Below are 20,463 nucleotides of genomic sequence, written 5' to 3'. Positions count from 1 at the left end.
ATTCCAAGGAAGTTTCAAAGCGATCTGTTGAGTTCCCTGGAGTAATTACTCGCAGATGTCAGTGTGACAATTCAAATGTCAGCTCTCAAAATTGCTGGTCATTTTACAAGGCATTCAGCTCATGTAGGTACCTATTTTTGTAGGAAAGAATGAAAGCAATTTCAGGGACTATAAGAACAATTTTCCTTCCTTTATCAATTTAAAAAGGTAAGCATTGTAAGGAGTTATGTGAAGTGCCACTCTTTTGCTCTGGACCACTTGGGGATAATCTAAGGAGCAACTTGAAGCAAATACACATATGGATGTGATTTTTTGATATAGTGGCAAAAAGCCCTACTGTAGCTGAGTTTTATGAATATCAAATGCTTTTCCCAGTACCATTATTTCTGTACTCATCAAATTCATGCGTTCTCCGTCTCTCTTTTCTCCCTATATCTGCAGAGGGACTGACCTCTAAGCTGGAGAGCCGACAAGCTGTATGTACTCACATCCTTTGAAGGAGCAGTACATTCTGCTCTGACCAGTCCTAATGAAAAGGCCAAAGTCTTTTTTTTAACATTTGCCTATATGAAAGCATGTTTGGTAACGCGATTCCGTTCTTCAGTGCAAGTTTTGTACTCGAATCAATGCTAACAGAATTTCAGACATCTCTTGACCCAAAACAGTGATGAGTAATCAGAAGAAGAAATGATTGTCTGAAGGGTTTCCTCTGACCCACCCCCAGGATATTTGGTAAGAAGGAAACAAAATTATATTTTATATTTTAATCCATTCCTACACCATCTCTGAATGTGTAGACAGAATTCCCAGGCCTCATGTTTTTCAGAGATTGTATTCAGAGCATTGTATTCAGACTGCAGCTTCAGTTAATAAAGCGACAGTTGGGTGAGAGGTAAACTGGGAGGTAATAAGAAAAGGAAGAGTATATGGAAGATGAAACCATCAGGACTGTTATAACTCACTTGCAGATTCTGTTCTGATACAGCTTTGAAACAATATTTCTTTTTCTTGCTTCATATTTTGTTAGAAAAGTCTAATTCTTAGTTGACACAAGAATCTCAAGGAAGATCTAAGTAGCTGATTATAGTGATGAAACACTGAATTTAATTTTGCACAAAATAATGCCAGATGACCTAAATAAATTGACCTAAAAATTAGGAAAAAATATTTTCAGAAGTGTTTTTTAAATTTACTCTCTCTATTAATTGAAGTACAGTGTTCATATACTGCATTTAATCTCTGTGCATAATTGACTAGAATAAGCTATATTTTTTAACTGATTCCTCAACTGCAACCAAGAAAATTTAGTAACACATAATAATAATTTGAGTGGTGTCATTTTAGCTTTAAAAGTCTGATGGAGACAATTATACACATCTGTCTTAGCAGCGGGAATCTATCAAACAAATCTAGAAAACAACACCTCCAGAGAGCTTCATCAAAGAAACTGCAGGCAGAAAACAGGTCTACAGTCGTGTTTAGCCCTGCCTTGACAGCTGATGTTGAATTCCACTCCTAGCAGTAATATTTCTTAACTGTCTAAATCTAGAAAATTAGTTTTACTGCTACTGCGATTCAAGCGTTCATCTATGAGATTGTTCTTTTCACAGAAGATTTTCATGCTTGTGTTGCTACATCAAAGATTACTTAAAAATATTCTGGTTGAAAGGATGATGATGTTTACCATACATCATGTTCACTACCCTCATTGTAACATAAATGCTATCTGAGATGATAGAGGCTAAGCTGTAGTGTTTAGAAGAAATGAAGTATCTTCTTGATGGAAAAATGCTGTGAGTTCTGCATGAATATGGAGGGAACTGTCAAAACACAATCTAGTTGCCAGTGTACAACTACAAAACACTTAACTAAAACACTTTAAAAAGCAGGAAAGACAAACTGTGACAATTGAATGATTTTACTTATATAAGGGCAAGTAGAAATACAACTTTGAATATGCTTTTGCATTGAAAAGAAGTTCATATTCAGCAGATAAAATTAATTTTCATTACTCAACTACACCTGTCCCATATTAACACCAATTATTAAACCTTTTGCTAGGAAATGATTTGATGTATATAAAACTTTGTCTGCTTTGGGAAATAACTCCCTCCCAGCCACACTGACCAACTTCCTCACAGAAACTCACAAATCCTCCACAAAAGCTGACTTCAAGTAACTCTCCAGTCTCAGTTCTGAAAAGCGAAGAAAACAAATTTTAAACCCTCTCAAAATAACAATAATCTGCCCTTCCTTTATTTTAAAATTAAATTACTACAGGATTGATTTTTGTGGCATTGGGTTTTACTAGGTTTCTGCCTCTGCTTTTATATATTCATACTCACTTTATCAGGGATGCAAACACATTTGCCACTGAGATTCAATATAAAACAATTTTATGAATGTGCAATATTTAATTCTTGTGCATCATCCTTGCATGATTTTCCATAGATCCTTTTTATTATAGAGCATACAGTTCAGGGCAGTGATATTTAGACTATATGCTTTACATACTTCAGGACCTCAATGTAGTCACTGGAAAAGATTTCTGTAGCAGAAATGCTAAGTCATGGCCTGAAACAGTGACAGAGCACCTGGTGGGAAGGCAGGGCCAGCCCAGGGGAGCTCAGGTGCATGTAATGCATCTGAGTGACTGGAAAGGCTGGAGCCAGAATCCACTTCTTTCCAAATCTTATTTAAGGTTGGCAGGGGTATGTTGCTGGAGACTTCTGCTTTCTAGAGGCCTTCCACAGGTTAGCAGTTCTTTTCCTGTATTTCTGTGTTCTGTGGCTGCTGCATTTGGTTTTCTTCTTATTTGCTGCAACTGAAGGCTTTGTCACCCTGCTACTATTGCAGTACTTTCCATCACATTATAGCGTTGCAATTCCTAACCAAGGTATTCTGAGTAATTGTGCAATGAGAGAGTTTACTTCTGCCCACTGTTTATACATTTCTTTATACAGGCTCCTTGCTTAATACAGTACAAAAAAATACTGGTGCTTGTGATGTTAATCTTCTTGTGGAAACTGTTCTTAAAATGTCTATCCTGCTTAGCCTATGTATTATTTTAGGTAGCCGTAAGTAAAAACACACTCATATATAGATGCTTAATTTTCCTACTAAACTCACATAGCATCTGCTCTTACACACCGTGTATAAAGAATGGAACAATCAGAAAAAGAGATCTATTTTCTGGCAGATGCTCATTTCAGCCTGCCTGGTGTATTTGTGAAGCACACTTCTGACTCTTTATTAAACATTGCCCAGGCAGTCTGGAGGAGAAGCAAGTGTTTGAGTGCACTCTATGTGAAGCTGGAGGCGAAGTTTATTACATGGAATTTCTGAATTGGGAAATGTATTGCTCCCTCCTCTGCCTCTCACCATACATTCAAATCCTGATGGTTGTGGGTTTTTTTGCGGTCTCACCATGTAATATCTTAAGTTTTTACTTATGATCTTCCTCTTTAGAATTATTTTGCACTCTGCCATTCATTCATTCACTGGGAGTGAAAACACCGTTAGCTCTGTTCGGAAGCCAGACCACAGCAGTTTTTTCAGGCTTTTAAATTTTTTTTTAATTTATTTTTATTTTTTTTTGCCATGGATGCTCAACATAAGGCATATGTTTTGTCTCCTGAGTCACTGTCATGGTGGAGAGCTCTCAATAGCTCTCCCTTAAGCTTGGCGAGGGCAGGAGGAATTTCTCCTTTCCTACAGGAAAGCTGCTTGTTTTCCGGATCATTGCATGTCAAAAAGTGACCCCTGGTGTGGGATCCCCTGGCAAGTTGCGTGAGGCATCTGACAGACACCAGAACACTCTCAGGGCCCAGAACAGTGGCATTTATGGCAAACCTAGAGCAGAAGCCTTCACATGGTGGTGAATGTTTTGATGACATTAAGCATGCGGATTGGTGTTGTGGAGGTAGATATAATTACAGGGTTGCTATAATAGAGCTGGGTGTTATGATAGTTCGAGATTACTAGCTTTTAGTAGGCTTTTTTTTTATTTTTATTTTTTTATTTTTAATCACATGCGTGCTTTCTGTATGCTATCAGCACCGTGACATCTTACAGCCCACTGTGTCCACAGAGAGCTCCCATGCAGAGGAACGCCAGCTTTGCCTTTTGGAGAAGCCTCACGCAGGCAAAAACCTTAGCTCCTTCAATTTAACCCCGCACTGACGTAAAATTAACCTAAAACTCAGCACCTTCACTACCAGCCCTGAACTCAAAGGGAAGCGAAGGCGCGCACGTTTCCCGCGCATGCGCCCTGCCCCTCACCGGCCGGAAGCCGCGTGGGGTGCGGTAATGGCGGAGCAGCAGGAGGTGGTGGTGCGGCTACAGACCCTGACGGTGGAGCCCGGCTCTGCCGGCGAGGCGCCGTCCGCTGAGGGGGAGCCGTCCGCTGAGGGAGCGCGCCCTCGCACGCCGCCGCCCGCAGAGGCTCGCAGCGAGCCGCACGCCGCCGCCTCGGACTCAGAGAGGTGGGTTTAAACCGAGCACTGCTTTTCTATGGTGTCGTCCAGCGGCTTTGTTAGGATCGGAGGAAGATCTCTTCTGCATACAGATGCGTTTAAGAAAGCTGTGTGCTGCTCAAAGCTATAATCTAGCAGCATTTTAATATAGGAGCCTGTATGTTAACTCTATTTTTTTTTTTTCTTCTATTCAGTGATACGGATTCGGATAGTTCGTCAACTACGTCGTCCTCTTCGTGCTCTCCTTCGGCAGTGTCTGATGATGATGATCATCCAAACGAGAAGGATAACAGAACGTGCTGCGTTAGAACAAAAGATGAGTTGCCCCTTGATGTAAGTAAACAGCAGTGTCTTTTTAAACACTTCTCTAGTAACTCAACTTCAAGCAATTTGTATACTTTTAAATTGTCTGGGGAAGAAAAAACTGATTAAATGTGCACTTTTGCACTAGTTCAGACACATAGTGTGGTTAACAGTTCAATCTCTTGCTCTATTTCAGTGGTGAGTGTGTGGCTTTATACTGAATAATGACTTGATGTTTTCAGGAACTGCCTCCTGTTGAAGATTTAACCGTAATTCTGCCTGATAATGTTGAACTGAAGCCTTTTGGGACAGTTTCCAGTATCATTGAGCAGCTAGGTAGGCAAGATATGTTGAACTAAGTGTTGTTTTTTTTTTTTTTTTAAATAATTAAAATATTTCTTGTTTATCTTTACTCGTACCCCAAAGTTTCAGTACAGCTGCGTTCTGTTTCACAGTGCTGCTAAACCTTTCTGTTGATTCTGTGTCCTTATTCAGGAAAGGGGCAGCAGATTATTGAATGAGAACAGGTCTAAAGACAGGATACTGAATGGCATTTGTGTTGAATACTCCTTTAGTTGGATGGCCTTTATGTGGTGGGTGAAATAAGATTTGCAGAAATTGATATTGTTAAAACTTCTATACTGTATTTGTCTTAAACTTCTTTGCAGTGCTCTGTGCTGCTTGAATTGCTGTTAAAGCAGTTTGCATATGAAGTGAGTTTAGAAACAGTGCAGTTATACTGAGTAGGAAACAAATTGAAGTAAATAACATTTGGTGTTAAAATTCCTTTTTTCATAAAAGACTCTAGGTAATACAAGCAATTCCTTGACAACAATTTTCTGCTGCGTTGGTTTAGGTTTAATCTCATTCATGTACTAGAAGCTGGCTGAGGAAGGGGGTTTCTTCATTGATTGTCCTGTTTTTCTACTTGTCCTTCCTTACTAATTCATAGTAAAGATGGCTTTCTGCTGAAGCAATAGTTAGGAAAGTTGGGGACTACTTGTAAGTACAGATAACAACAGGGGAAATAGCTTTGAACTGGAAGAAGATATATTTAAACTAGATATTAGGAAGAAATCCTTTACTGTGAGGGTGCTGAGACAAAGGAACAGGTTGCCCAGTGATGTTGAGGATGCTTCCTCCTTGGAAGCGTTCAGTGTCAGGTTGGATGGGGCGTTAAGCAACCTGGTCCTGGAGGGAGGTGTCCCTGCCTATAGCAGGGGATTGGAACTAGATGTTATTAAAGGTCCTTCCAACCCAAACCATTCTATGAGTCTGTTGCTGGACTATTGCTCAGGTATATTCCCAGTGGGGATTAAGCAACACACTCAGTTCTTTCACTGTGTATTTCCCTCACTGCCTAAATTCAGTGAACTGTTAAGTGTGTAGCATTGTTGCTTGGCACGTCACAAGATGTCTGCAGATTTAAATTGCAGCAGAACTTGAAGAGCGTAGCTTGGAGAAGCATTTAATTCTTGTAAATTCTATTAAGTAAGTTTAGAAGAGAGAATTTTGTTAGCTTTTGATAAAGTCTTATGTTGACACAGTGCTTGAATGACTTTGATTGAGAGGCATTGAGAATGCTTAATTGAGCATTATGTTTTAGGGTGGAGAAGATTACCTTCAGAATCAGAATTGAGTTTAATGCTGCTGTTTCTCTTGACATCTTTAATTGCTGCTGAAAGTCAAGACTGAATATTTCTGTTGCCTAATGCAAAAAAATAAGCAGAAAACAGGTGAGAGTAAATGATTCTAAAAGTTTCTTTAAGGAACAGGCCCTTTGAGTCTGGAAAACAGAAAAAGGATCAAATTATTTACTAATACAGGAAGAGTGTACTTCTGTGTCTCTTTGTTAAGTGTTCAAGTCTCACAGATGTTTCATTTTTTGAGGTACTGAAACAACTTCTGGCTGCTCACACCATCGTTTATCATGAATTGAGCCCAAATGTAGTATGGATCTATTATGTGACCTGAAAGTGCAAAATTTCAAACTGTGTGTCTGCACACACAAATAATGCTACTGTGACTGGTTTGCTAGACATCTTCTGTGTTCTTGTCTGCTTTATGTTAGTTAGTAGGAGGATAAATAGCTATTCTTTTTTCTGGGGAGAATATTAAGAGGGCAGAAGAATGCTTACATGTTCGTATGATTTAAGATAGAAAAAATTGCTGTGCACTCAGTTAAGAAACAACCTGGGGAAATGCAACAGGTATTTCACAAAAATGTTAGGTGCAAAAAAGGAAGTCTCAAGCATCTGGTCTCCTGTATTCATCTCTGGAGAGCAGTAATTCTGTAAACTTGTGCAAACTTTGTCACACATCACAGGGGAAGGACTTGATTGTAAGTCTTTTAGTGACTGGACAAGAATTTCTAGGAAAAGCGCTGATGATTTTCACACAGAGGGTGGGACACTCTGGAACAGGAGGTTGTGGATGCCCCAACCCTGGAGGCATTCAAGGCTAGGCTGGATGTGGCTCTGGGCAGACTGGTCTGGTGGTTGGTGACCCTGCACATAGCAGGATGAGGGGGGTTGAAACTAGATAAGCATTGTGGTCCTTTTCAGGCCCAGGCCGTTCTATGATTCTATGGTATGTTTGCTTTATAAATAATTGTGTGATTTGTTTTATTTCCCTGCAATTAACTGCATACTCTGTTGCAACTTAAAGTTTTATTTGATTTTGTTTTCCATTTTAGTAATAATTGAATCTCTGAGAGGCCTACCTCCAATAAATGAGGAAAGCATAATTTTTAAAGAAGATCGACAAGCAGCAGGAAAGGTGTGTGTGTGTGTGTGTGTGTGTGTGTGTGTGTAAAGCATAATGACCTGTTGTTCTAGTGTTAAATTCAAGCTATTATGTTTCAACAAATACTGTCCAAGTCATCTAAATGTAATGTTTCCTTGATACACAGTTTCTCCTTGTGGTTTTGACTCTTGTTAGCATCATTTACATTTCTTAACTTCAAGAATTCTGTCTTGGAATTAATTGCACCCCTCTGGAATTACAGTGTGTTGAATTTCTGCCATTTGATGAACATGCTTGTGGTTTTAGGTACTAGATACCTTTAATAATAAGCTGTGTTCTTTTATTGCCAGGAGAATTTTTATTGAGTTTTAGGAAATGTGGGGAATGTTTGCGTAGCTGTGCTCTGATGTTGTAGTCTTAGACCCACACGTGCTTTATGTGACTGATGAAGAATGTTTGCAGAGAACAGTGTTGCTTTGAATTTTGTATATTTTCTGTAGAAAGAAAGCCATCGTGTGGAACTATCACTACCATAACATCTGTCTAGCTAGATTTGAGTGGAACACAGAAAAATCTAGTATGAAATTGCAGGTGTTCAACGCAATATCTGTCAAAATTCTCTCCATGGAGTGGCAGAATGGACATTGGAACTAACATAAAGGCATCTTGTAGAGATGAAATTTTAGAAATAAACAATCAGGAGATTATTGAGCTGTTCAGATTTGAAAGCAAAATGGAGAGAGAAAATCAGGGGAGCTAACAAAGGTAATGATGACTAAAGTAAAGGAAGTTGATGTATTTGGGTGGGTGAAGGTGAAATCAACATGAAAAAACTTTCCAAGTTATGACTCACAGTAGCTAGGGAAATACATTGCCAAACAAATGTAGTAATAAAGGTACAACATGAGGGTAACTTTATTTGCTGCAATTTAAAAACACCTCTGAATTCCTAAATACAAAGTGTCTTAAAGATTTGGAGTTGTGTGCAGTGAGATGCTCATCTCACGTGGTCATTTACTTAAATTTTGTGTTTCAGGTGTTTGAGGTGTTTGGTCCTGTTCAACATCCCTTTTATGTGTTAAGGTTTAACAGTGCTGAACATATTAAAGCAAAAGGTATTAATGTGCAAGACAGCATGTACTTTGCTCCATCAGTGGAGGACTTCACCCAGTACATATTTGCAGAGAAACTACAACAGTGAGTCTGACTTTTATAATCTTCTTATAAAATATTTCTTAATGTATTTCTTAATATAGCTGAAAATTATGAATAGTTAAGCTTGAGTGAGAAACTGTAGGACTTCGCTAACATTTTTAGTTATTCTCAACTGTGTTGTAATAACAGGATTGTACAGTTCTGATTTTCATAAAGTACAGAACGACTGCAAGCTTCTAAAGCATTACAATTAATGAGGATTGATAGCTTTTGATTCAATTTAATACTTAATTTTTATTTTTTTCTTTTATAAATACCATAACCAAAATTAGATTGTTTTTTACAAGAACAAAAAATAGTTTCATGCTTGCAACCTCTGGATGAATTTGACAAGATGAACTCTCTTGCATTTTGTTGCTAAGAGATTTAGTAGCTTAATGTGGTTTAATAACTTATTATAAACTTGTGTGAATGCTGAACAAGCTGGTATTTACTATTTTCAATTACAAGGCCAGAGCTGAAAGTTAATTATTAAAAAAAAATCTCTTCTGTCTGGAAATGGCTTGCTGTCAATTTGGTGGTGGTTTTTTTTTGGGGGGGGGGATGATGATCAGAAACTTCTCAATATCACAGAATCACAGAATGGCCAGGGTTGGAAGGGACCTCAAGGATGATGAATCTCCAACCCCCTGCCACATGCAGGGCCACCAACCTCCACATTTAATACCAGCCCAGGCTGCCCAGGGCCCCATCCAACTGGCCTTGAACGCCTCCAGGGATGGACGGGGCATCCACAGCCTCTCTGGGCAGCTGTTCCAGCACCTCACCACTCACATAGTAAAGAACTTCCCCCTGACATCCAACCTAAATCTTCCTTTCTTCAACTTAAAACCAATAGTATTTGTCTGCCTGAGGCAAATAGAATTATTCAGTGGTTTATGTTGGGAAGGGCCCTTTAAGATTGCTTAGTTCCAACCCCTGCTGTAGGCAGGGGCACCTCCCACAAGATCAGGTTGTTCACAGCCCCATGCAAGGAAGGGGCATCTACAACCTTGATAGGCAACCTATTCCAGTTTCTCACCACCCTCACAGTAGAACTTTCTTCCTAATATCTAGTCTAAATCTATCGTCTTCCATTTAAAGCTATTTTCCCTCATCCCGTTGGTATGTGCTCTTATAAAAGGTCCCTCCCTGGCTTTCCTGTAGGCCCCTACCCAGGTGTAGGACCTTGAACTTGTCCTTGTTGAACATCATGAGGTTGGCATGGACCCACCTCTCCAGCCTGTCCAGGTATCTTGATATAAGAGAACAGTGTAATCACTTTGTCAGCTGCAAAGATCTTGCAAGACCCTAATTTGATTTTGGGCTTCCTGTGTAATCTTTGGCAAGCTTTATACTCTTCCTGTTACAGAATCACAGAATCATAGGGGTTGGAAGGGACCTCCAGAGATCATTGAGTCCAATCCCCCAGGTCTCTCTGGATGGTATCCCTTCCCTCTAGCATGTCAACTACATCACTCAGCTTGGTGCAATCTCCAAACCTGCTGAGGGTGCATTTGATCCCACTGTGCACGTTGCCTACAAAGATGTTAAGTAACATTGATCCATGAGAAATGCCACTCATCAACAGTCTTTAGTTGGACTTTGAGCCATTGATCACGTGAGTGTGACCATCCAACCGATTTCTTATCCAGTAAGTTGTCTATCCATCAAATCCATTTTTCTCCAATTTGGTGACCAGGATGTCACGTAGGACAGTGTTAAATGCTTCGCACAAGTCCAGGTAGATGTCAGTTGTTCTTCTTTTATCCATTGACTGTATAATAATAGGACTTGTTGCCATTCAAACGGTAAAGGACTGAAACGTAAGGATTAAGAAATAAGGTGTGATAATGGACTGCTGAACATTAATTATCTTAATTATTGATGAATTGCCTGAAACAACTATACTTTGAAAATCTGTCACACGTGACTTAGTCTCTTTTAGTATTATTTCTCATCTGACCTCTTATTTCATAAAAAGAAAAAAGTAATACTTGTTGTCTGTATTAGTTGCGACTTGAGTATCTGCAGGAGTCTTTTTGTTGTTTATTTTTCCCCTGTGGAAGCAACAGGTTTTTAAACTTTATTTTTTCACTTTTAGTGAATACCAAGATAATTTTCTCACTGTGCTGCTGCTTTGCTTTTTCTGCAGAGTTTGATGCCAGCTGGTCTTTGATTTGTGCTGCTAAACTTTGTTGCTTAGCACAGTAACTGCACACTCTTCAGGCATCTGCTTTCTGCATCTATAACTGAAGTCCGTACTCAGCATATGAGATGGCTGACTTGTGTTTTAGTTTGCATGCTTTGCAAGTAGTTTTGGGAGCTGTTTGTCTTTCAGTAGAACTTTTCTCTCATGTATGATACAAAATTGAACACTAGCTAAGAGTTTTTGCACTTCCACATCTTATTGGCAACTGAACTTTGTGCCAGACTTTGTTTCTTGCCTTGCATTAAAAGTGAGTAGTGTCAGTATTGGTCTGCAATATTATATTTCATGGATTATTGTTTTTCTTTAATTCCTGATTTTTCTCAGGGAAGGTTCTTAAGCTTTTGTGACATGATTGGTACATCTTGTTGAAGCTACCTTTTCACAAGGCAGGTAGGGTTGGTCATGTCAAGTGGGAAATGATGAACGATTTTCATGTCTTATCTCTACTATGGTATCTGCATAAAGAAACCAAGATGACACAGACAATAGGAAAGTTGAGCTTCAGTCAGTGCCACACAGTAGGGCTGTTGGACCTTAATAGACTGCGAATTTGGTGACTTGGATGTCTGCTTTTTGTTACTTTTCTGGACTCTGTAGATGAGCTTAAAGTTTTTTAAATGCTCCCCAAAACTGCGATGGTACCTTGAAAAGGGAAGTAATTAGGATTAAGATCTGAAATACACCTTACATTTGAAGCATTTTTGAGATCTGGCATGCAGTCTGCTTGCGTTGCACAAAGTTGCATTGACATGAATAAGCTTTAGACTTTACAGTAAAATAGATGGAAGTGTCATTATTCAGTGGGTAGTATAAAACTTCTTGAATGCAACATAATACGTTGCTAAAAACTGTTGGGTTTTGCCTGTATTGCCTGAAACATGGAATAATTCTAAACAGTCTCGTGTATTTCCATGATTCCTCTAAGCCACCTTTTAGGTTTTCAGATCTTAAAAGTATCTGAATTCAGAAATCTAAGATGTACTATTATTTGCAAGAGGTAGTTAAATATCTCAAAGCATGAAAAATGTTTATTTTGCTAAAATAGTGAAGGATGATTTGGCAGACTTGAAATAACCATTCATCAGACAGCCTAAGCTTAAGACTACTAACTTCAAAAACTGAATCTTGCATAGTGCCTAATGATGACAGGTTTTGGAGTTTTATGCATGCTCTGGTATTTCTGGAAGGTGTTTATTACCCTGAAATAACAAGATGAGAGGGAGAAACAAAGAGGTTTGTTCTTAATGAGGAGAAGCAATGTATTTATTGCCTAAGTAGAGTGTTTTCTGCAAGCTAGAAGGAAGTAATTGTATAGAGAGCTCTTATTATCCTGCCTTTCCTGTAACAATTCCTATTAATTGAACTTGAAAATGGTTTGCATTCCAGGATTTGCTGATAATGACAAAAGTGCAGTTTTCATGGTTTTTCTGGTGATGCATAAAGATTGAGCTTTAGTTTTAGGGCTTAAGGCGCAAAGCTGTCTGCTGTCGTTGGCTGCCCTGTACTTTGATGTTGCTGCTTGGCTGATTCTAACTTGTTGAGTACACAACAACCCTTGGCAATTAGAGTGCTGATAACATAAAACACCTTATAAGTGTTTGGTTCCATTTTGCAAGTAATAATTTTCACCATTTCATGATTTTATATACTTTGCATGAATAAGGATTGTCTTAACCTTTCAGATCAAATATATTAAATTTGGGAGAAGTGTATTCTGCAGACTTGAACAGCATGATTTGAACTTGTTCCATAAAGTTGCTATTGATCAAAGAAGTTATTTGATTTTTTTGATGGAGTTCTTAGAATCATAGAATTGCTCAGGTTCATCAAGTGCAACTGCAACCTAACCATACTACCCTAACAACCCTCTGCTAAATCATATCCCTGAGCACCACATCCAAATGGTTTTTAAACACATCCAGGGATGGTGACTCAACCACTTCCCTGGGGAGTCTATTCCAGTGTTTAACAACCCTTGCTGTAAACAAGTGTATCCTCATATCCAACCTAAACTTACCCTGGCACAACGTGAGGCCATTTCTCCTCATCTTGTCACCAGTGAGAAGAGACCAACCCTGCTCGTGCACCTTTAGCTCTCACTGTAAGCAGCTTTATCTTGAAGTGGTGGATGGGAAAAAAATGGTACTACAACAAAATTTGTTTTGGTGGTTGTTGGGCAAGAAAGCTGACATAAGTCAGAGCTTAATATTAGCTGTGTAATATGTTCAGTCCACCCAGAAGAGAAAGGTTTTTCAAGTGGTGTATGTAGTGAAGTTCTAAGATAACACGTAAGTTAATCTTTCTTTACAAATAAAATGATTGTCTTTTTTTTCTTTTAGGGAAAAAGGGTCGGATGCATCTTGGAAGAATGACCAAGAACCACCACCTGAGGTAACAATTCTTTTTTAAAAAAATTGTTTTTGATTGCAGAAAATAAAGACATTTCTTTGCAGAGTAACTAATGCTTGTTCTTTTCTTCATTGTTAAGTGAATCTGTTTTGTTAGAGAGGCCCACCAATTGCTGTAGATAGATCTTGTCCTCTTTTTTAACTTGCTTTTTGCAATAAAGAATATATGTTTTCAGTACCTCCATTTCTTTGGGAGTGTGTTTGTCAATCTAAATGACCAACTTTGAGTAGCACTGCTTCTATCTTGCCTAATATTTGTATTTCTGCTAGGGACTTTTTGTACTTGCTGTTCTTTTACTGCATTTACTTGATCTTGCAAGTAAACAATTGTCTGTATTTAAAGGTTTCCTAATGCCCTGCAGTGTTGGATGTTGATCTCTTAATTTAACACCTCTTCTGTTGTTTTATTTGAATGTCTCCTTGATGAGGTTTCTTTACTGTTTCTTACTATAAAATACTAGCTTCCTGAGATCTGAGCTTCTTCCATAGAAGTGGGGGTTTCTCATGACCATTGTATGACATCACTTACTGGAGAATCTCTTAAAGTTTTCTTCAGTGGCACTCAGGCTTTCTGTCCAGTGCTCCTTAATTCCACTAAAACTATACTCCTCATGACTACTCTTTGTTTTAATAGGAACGTATTGATGTGTTTTCATGAGATTGGTTTCTGGCTCAAAGCTTGCACTATTTTACTCTGCATTTTCTACTTTCAGACTGCTATATCCAGAATAGCTAAAATACTGTCTTGAGCAGTATTGTGAAAAGATCTGCCTCGCTGATTTTTCTGAAATTTATGAAAGCTTGAATGGTTTGTGTAGTTGTTTGATATGAGCTTCTTAATCTAAACTCTAAAGTAGGAAGGGATTTTTTTGTTAGTTTTTTTGGGTGGGATCTTTTTCTTAATATCCTAACCAATGCTGCATTTACAGTCCTTATCTCAGGCCATATTTTCTGGCTTGAAGGAGAGATGTGGCTCAAGCCTTTCAAGCTTTTGTAACGTTTGAAGACATGACAGACTGATACATCATCACACAACATCCCAGAATGTTGTTTTTTCTAGAATGATGTACAATGGATCTTGAAATACCACTTGATTTCTTCTGTTGTTTCTTAGTCATACCTCTAAAGCTGTTCATGAGATAAGTATGTAAATGCTTACTTGAATTTATGGGTACCTGAGTAACTTAAAAATTGGCTGTGTATAGTGAAACAATCAAGTCTTCTACAGATAAGGGTAAGGTTATACTGGTCTCTTTGAGCATTAGAACCTGAAAGTACTGGGGGAGCTTTATTATTGTTCTTCACTATAGGAACAAAGGAAGAAGATTTGAAAGAAATCAGTAATGGCAAGGATGGGCAACTTAGTTGCTTTTTGTGACACCTTTGTGTTTGTTTTGCCTTTGTCCATGTGTGCTGTTTTGTAGAAAACACATCTAACATGTTGTAATCCTTAGACTCTGTGCAGTTCTAGCAGTTACGGTTTACAGCAAGGTAAGCAGACTGTGACAGCTAATGAGATGATAGAAAGCAGCTTCTGCTTTGAAGACAGTAACTGTTGACAAGGGTGCAGATTAAATTTTATGCTACTGATGCTTGAAATTGTCTCACGCAGCCAGACTCTTTCAGAGCCTTCTGCTAGCAATTGATACTAAAGCTTGTCTGGCAGACTCGCTTGATGAGTTGCATGTAAGTGCTGGAGTCGGTTCTTATTGTCTTGCTGTAAAGGTTTGTTTTTGCATGAGTCTTAAATTAATGTGTTTTAGGTTTTTTATGCTTGGCAGCTTTTTTAAAATAGAAATTAACAAATGCTATTGGAGGGGTCCAAGAGGAGAACCACAAAGATGATCAGGGGAATGGAGCACCTCCCCATAAAAACAGAGCTGAGGGAGCTGGGCTTGTTCAGCCAGGAGAAAAGAAGGCTGTGGGGTGACCTCATTGCAGCATTTCAGTACCTAAAGGGAGCCTACAAACAGGAGGGGAATCAACTCTTTGAAAGGGTAGATAACAGCAGGACAAGGGGAAATGGTTTCAAGTTGAAGGAGGGAAGATTTAGGTTGGATGTCAGGGGGAAGTTCTTTACTATGTGAGTGGTGAGGTGCTGGAACAGCTGCCCAGAGAGGCTGTGGATGCCCCGTCCATCCCTGGAGGTGTTCAAGGCCAGGTTGGATGGGGCCCTGGGCAGCCTGGGCTGGTATGAAATGGGGAGGTTGGTGGCCCTGCATGTGGCAGGGGGTTGGAGCTTCGTGGTCCTTGAGGTCCCTGCCAACCCAAGCCATTCTGTGATTCATGGTATATATCGTTGTATTCCTTGTAGAGTAGAATCTAATTACACAGAGGGGGAAATGGTTGTATTCAGAATTGACTTCTAAGTAGCTTTTTTCACTGCTTTATCGGTGCCATTTCTGGTGTCTGCTCTGAATGTACTAAAATAATACATAAGTTTTGCTGCTTCTTCTTCCTTTCAGAATTAGGGGAAGTAAGGGGCACAAGCCCTACCCCCTTAAATCACTAAAAAGAGCTCTTTAGTTACTGACAGTGTTCTTTCCTAACATTAATAACTTTGTCCTTGTTCTAAAGGAAGCAAACCCTCACATAAAAGGAACAAAGTTGCAGTGGGATTGCTGTAAATGATGACATTCTTCTCACCTTAGAATTCTTTGGGAATAATGTTATTTATGAAAGTTTAACAGGAACAATATTATTAGTCAATATATCTGTATTTTCTGTTGGTTTTAATGAAGTTTAATTTAACTGAGTCATAAATCTAACAGCTGTCATAAAAATAAATTATTAGGGAAATCCATAATTCACCTACACCACACTTAGGTGAACTTGCACACTCTTGCAAGCTTTTTAGTGATAATTACTAGCCAGATTCACTCAGCTGCTGCTCTTTCCCCCTTAGTTTTGGTGAGAACCATGTAAATCCCTTACTGGAATGTCTTCTGAAGAGTAAAATAGAATCTTTTGAAGATTTCTGTTAAATTATCTGCATGTCCCTAGATTCTTCACTGCACTTTCAGCAATAAGCTGTGGAAGGAGTACATGAAAAATTGTTTGAATTTTTTAGGTTCTTTTTCATTCAAGATAATAAAAACCACAAGTGTTCAGTGTGTGAATGTTACTGCTTTTTAAGAAAATTGCAAGGTATAACTGTGAATTGTGTAACTGCCTTCTGAGTATTTGTGGAATGCTGAGTTTCTGATTGTGTTGAGAAGCCAGCTGAATACGGTGGCTCTTTGAATGCACAATATGAAAGTGCAATGCCAATATTCTTCTCAGCTGATTGCAGGATGGATTATTTTCTAAATAATGATTTATATCTGAAATGATTTGCATTTTTTTTGTTTGTTTTATATACCTTTGTTTTATTTATTTTTTAACCAGGCTTTGGACTTCAGTGATGATGAAAAAGAAAGAGAGGCAAAACAAAAGAAAAAGAAGCCACAGAGTCAAGGAAGGAAGAAAGTCAAAACAGATACAAATGCATCAAGTAAGTGAATGCTATGGAGGAATGCTTTCATCTCTTAAGATGTTTGAAAAACAGTGATATCTGCCTTAAATATTGAGCTTTTCTGCAGGTAATCAATGTTTCTATTCTTTTCAAAGTTGTTGTATTTATGAATTTGTGAGGGTATAGAACAGATACCACCTTTTGAAGTTTGGAAATTGCAGAGCTTATTGCAATTATTGCATTGTGGTCCAAGTTCATCCTAAGAGTGCAAGGAGAATATAGAGGAATCCTGGTCACTTTTTTTTTTTGTTTTTTTGGGTTTTTTTTGAGATTCAGGGAGTGGATACAACTTCAATGGGGAATTTCTTCTTTTACCTGAAAAAAGGTTTGGTTTTTTTTTTTTAATTAATACATCTCCTTTAGAAATAAGTTGTCTTTTCACTTGACATAGTCATTAGACAGTAGAAGCTATTACAAGCTTATCTATGAAAAACCATACATTTTATTGCAAAGTCTTCTCTGTGTTTCTTTCTCCAGCTATTGACAGACCGGCTGCAATTGCTGCTGTGCTCTGTTTGCACTACCCACATTTTCCAGTGTCTTTTCTCATGCCACTCTAATGATAAAAACATCTTTATGAATTTCATTTTGGTTGAAAAATGGCTCTTTCTTTTAGTCTTACTGATTTGCTTCTGTTATGTTTTCTGTACTGCTCCTTTTAAATACTACTGATCCACATCATCTCCTCTCTTCTTTCTCTCATATGTGCTCATACATGGGCTTACTGCTTCTGATTGCTTCATTTCTGGTGTGCTTTTCCCCACCAATATTTCTCAGACTGATCCTGCCATCAGGGTTCTGCTGTTTTTCCTTTGTACAACTGCTAGACAGTGTACCCCCACTGAATTCCTTTTCTCCTTAGTTGGGAGGTCAGCAACTGCCTTGTTAATTGCTTTCTTCTGTGCACAGTTTGTTCCCTTCATTTCTGATGGTTATTTTCTCTCCTGCTTTATGCTTCTCTGTATTGAATCTGGTGTAGTTTTCACCATTCCTATCCTGCAAATTTATTGCAGAGCTGCTTTTGCCCAGGGCGTTCTGAGGCTGTTAGTGAACTACCTTATATGAGTAAGAAAACAAGAAGAGGAACTGTCTCAGTATGTCAAGGGAGTATGGGTTATGATTAGCTGTGTTTTTCTGTAAATAATGTGCTTTAAAACTTGTCTGCAGTTTACTTATGGCAGTGGAATTCAGCTGCAAGGACAGCTGGCAAGTTGCAATATAAACTCAGTTACAGTTGGAGTTTTGCTTTCTTGCGTTTTCATAAAACTTAATATGGGCTCCTTGTTATAGCCTTCATTAGGAGGAGACAGAACAGGAATAGCAAGTAGCAGTACATCTATTATGAACATTAAATAAATGCTTACATGACTCTTTCAATAGGAAGAAAATTCTTTAAAAGACAAATGCTGAAAATTAATTGGCTTAATTTACAGCCTGCCTTCTTTTTTTTTTTCCAGATTAATTTACTTGTTAATTTCATTAAATTTGACTTGAAATAATTTCTTATGTCTTTTATGCTGTAATACTGACTCAGGTCAGAAAGTGGGATGCAGGGCCTGATAGGTGGTAAATGATTTTGTCTGCCACATCTGTCTGCCTAGATATGTTCTAAATAGTAAGTTGTTGCTAGGATAACTTTTGACATTTTACTTAAGTAGTTAGTATTAAACTATAACTTTATGCAGAAGGACAGAATGCTATAAGCATATGGCTTTTGATGTGCATAATGTGTTCTAATTTAACATATTTCCTTACATATCCTTGAAAATTTTATACTTAGATGCTTTATATTGGTTAAGTGATAGAATCATAGGATAAAAAGAATCGTTTGAGTTGGAAGAGACCCTTAAAGGCCATCTAGTCCAAGCCCTCTGCAGTGAACAGGGACACCTGCAGCTAGATCTGGTTGCTCAGAGCCTGGTCTAGCCTGACAAAAAGCAGTACAATAACAGTTTGGAGCAGAATGGAAAGACAAAAAGCAGTTCAGTAGCATTTTGTGGCAGAAGGGAAATCTGAAAATCTCAAGATGAAATTAGGACTACTGACTTATCTCCAGTTTTAGAATGTGCTACTTCTAATTCTTGCTTTAAACTGAGGCTTCAAAATACTTGTGGTTTGAGTGTTCACTTGATTTGTTAATGAAGAGGAAAGCATGTGGAAGAAGACATGAAATGTCCATTTTAATGATTGTATTTGCAACCCTCAGGATCATTCTTTCTGTATTTATTTAGTAAATCAGGATGAGGTACTAAACTGTGGACTTGTCAGTATTTCTTTTTTTTAATCTTATTTGTCAGTAGTGTTTGAAAAGGTTTCTCTTCATATTTCCTTGACTTCAGCTATTTGCATGATTTTAATGGAGATGTGTCTGGATTTCTCAGTACAGGCTGCATATTTGTGTTCATTTTTGAAGACGAAAGAGAATCTTGAAAGATTTGTGAGGACTACTGTAAACTTTCAAAGATATTATTAAAGTGTTTGTGTTTTATTTTTAAGGTGAGTATAAAGGACTTCATCAATCAATGCAACAGCCTGCTTCAAGTTATTCAAGAGGATACCATGGCAAAAGATTCTCTGGGGATCCATTTCTTCCTCCATTAGGACCCCCAGGATTTCCTAGACCACCACATCCATACCATTCAGACAGCAGGATACATCAGGAGTCTCCAGTGTTTCCACAGCCTCATAGAAAAGAACATCATCTGATGCAACAGTATCCCTTTCCTCCTCCAGGTTTTGGTTCCATTAATGAGATGCATCAGTTTCACCTTCCGCCTTCAAATCCAAATATGATTTGCACAGACCCAAACATGTACAACTTGTATCCATTTTTGCCAGTTCCTCTACCTCCTCCAGATGGCCAACCTTCTCAGTTCAGACCTTACTAAGTTTCTATAAATGTGTATAGAATGTTGCAGTTTAAGGGAAGGAAGAACAGGCTGCCTGGGCCATATTTGCTTATTTTGGAGATGGGTTTTTTTTTTCTGCAAGAATGAAACAAAAGCAGAGTTTAATACTTTGTGGGATGTCCACAAAATATATTTTTCTATGTTCTTTTTGTTTCAAAGAAGAAAACTGTATGGTAAAAAATAATTGATTATCAAGTAATGGTTTATTTTTATAACTTTACCAACTTAGCATGCTAACTAATAAAAATTTTTTGGAGACTGCTATGTAGTGGTTGCAATCTGTTCAGTAATAAATAGAATTTTATGTAACTACTGTTTTGTGGTAATCAGGGGTGTTATAGTTGTTCTTAATAGCATAGCAGTATAACTGGTCTAAGGCTAAACTCTCCTTTATTTTTGGCAAATTTTAAAGTTATTTGTAAGGAAAATAAAAATCCAGATTTACCTCCTTTTATCCTTTTAATTCAGATTTACCTCTGTTAATGTAATTATAAATGCCTGCTATTCAACTTCTGACACCTTGTTAATTTCATGTTAACTGAAAGAATGGAGCTGGGTTGTCTGTTTTAATTAGCTAGAGTAGCTAGATCAGAGTTTGAACCAGCCACTAAATTACTTGGTCAGATCTAGTATCCTACAGTAGCTATAAGGACAACACTGAAACGTATTGACTAAGATACTTTGAAATGAATATTAGGATGTA

The 20,463-nt window shown here is 38.1% G+C and overlaps 1 protein-coding gene across 1 annotated transcript; it reads left to right on the top strand.

Annotated features, from left to right (window-relative positions):
* Positions 1–4,265: 4,265 nt before the first annotated feature.
* NAF1 (nuclear assembly factor 1 ribonucleoprotein) lies at positions 4,266–20,223 on the top strand. Its single transcript, XM_031614263.2, has 8 exons — positions 4,266–4,484; positions 4,670–4,808; positions 5,021–5,114; positions 7,474–7,556; positions 8,560–8,720; positions 13,269–13,320; positions 16,725–16,830; positions 19,348–20,223. The coding sequence occupies exons 1-8, from the start codon at positions 4,309–4,311 to the stop codon at positions 19,737–19,739; spliced, it is 1,203 nt and encodes a 400-aa protein (XP_031470123.2). The 5' UTR covers positions 4,266–4,308; the 3' UTR covers positions 19,740–20,223.
* The last annotated feature ends 240 nt before the right edge of the window (positions 20,224–20,463 follow it).

This window comes from Phasianus colchicus, chromosome 4 (assembly GCF_987193195.1).
Source record: "Phasianus colchicus chromosome 4, bPhaCol1.hap1.1, whole genome shotgun sequence".
In the NCBI taxonomy this organism is placed as follows: Eukaryota; Metazoa; Chordata; class Aves; order Galliformes; family Phasianidae; genus Phasianus; species Phasianus colchicus.
Note: the sequence above shows the minus strand (reverse complement) of the source record. Positions and strands in the feature narration are given on the sequence as shown.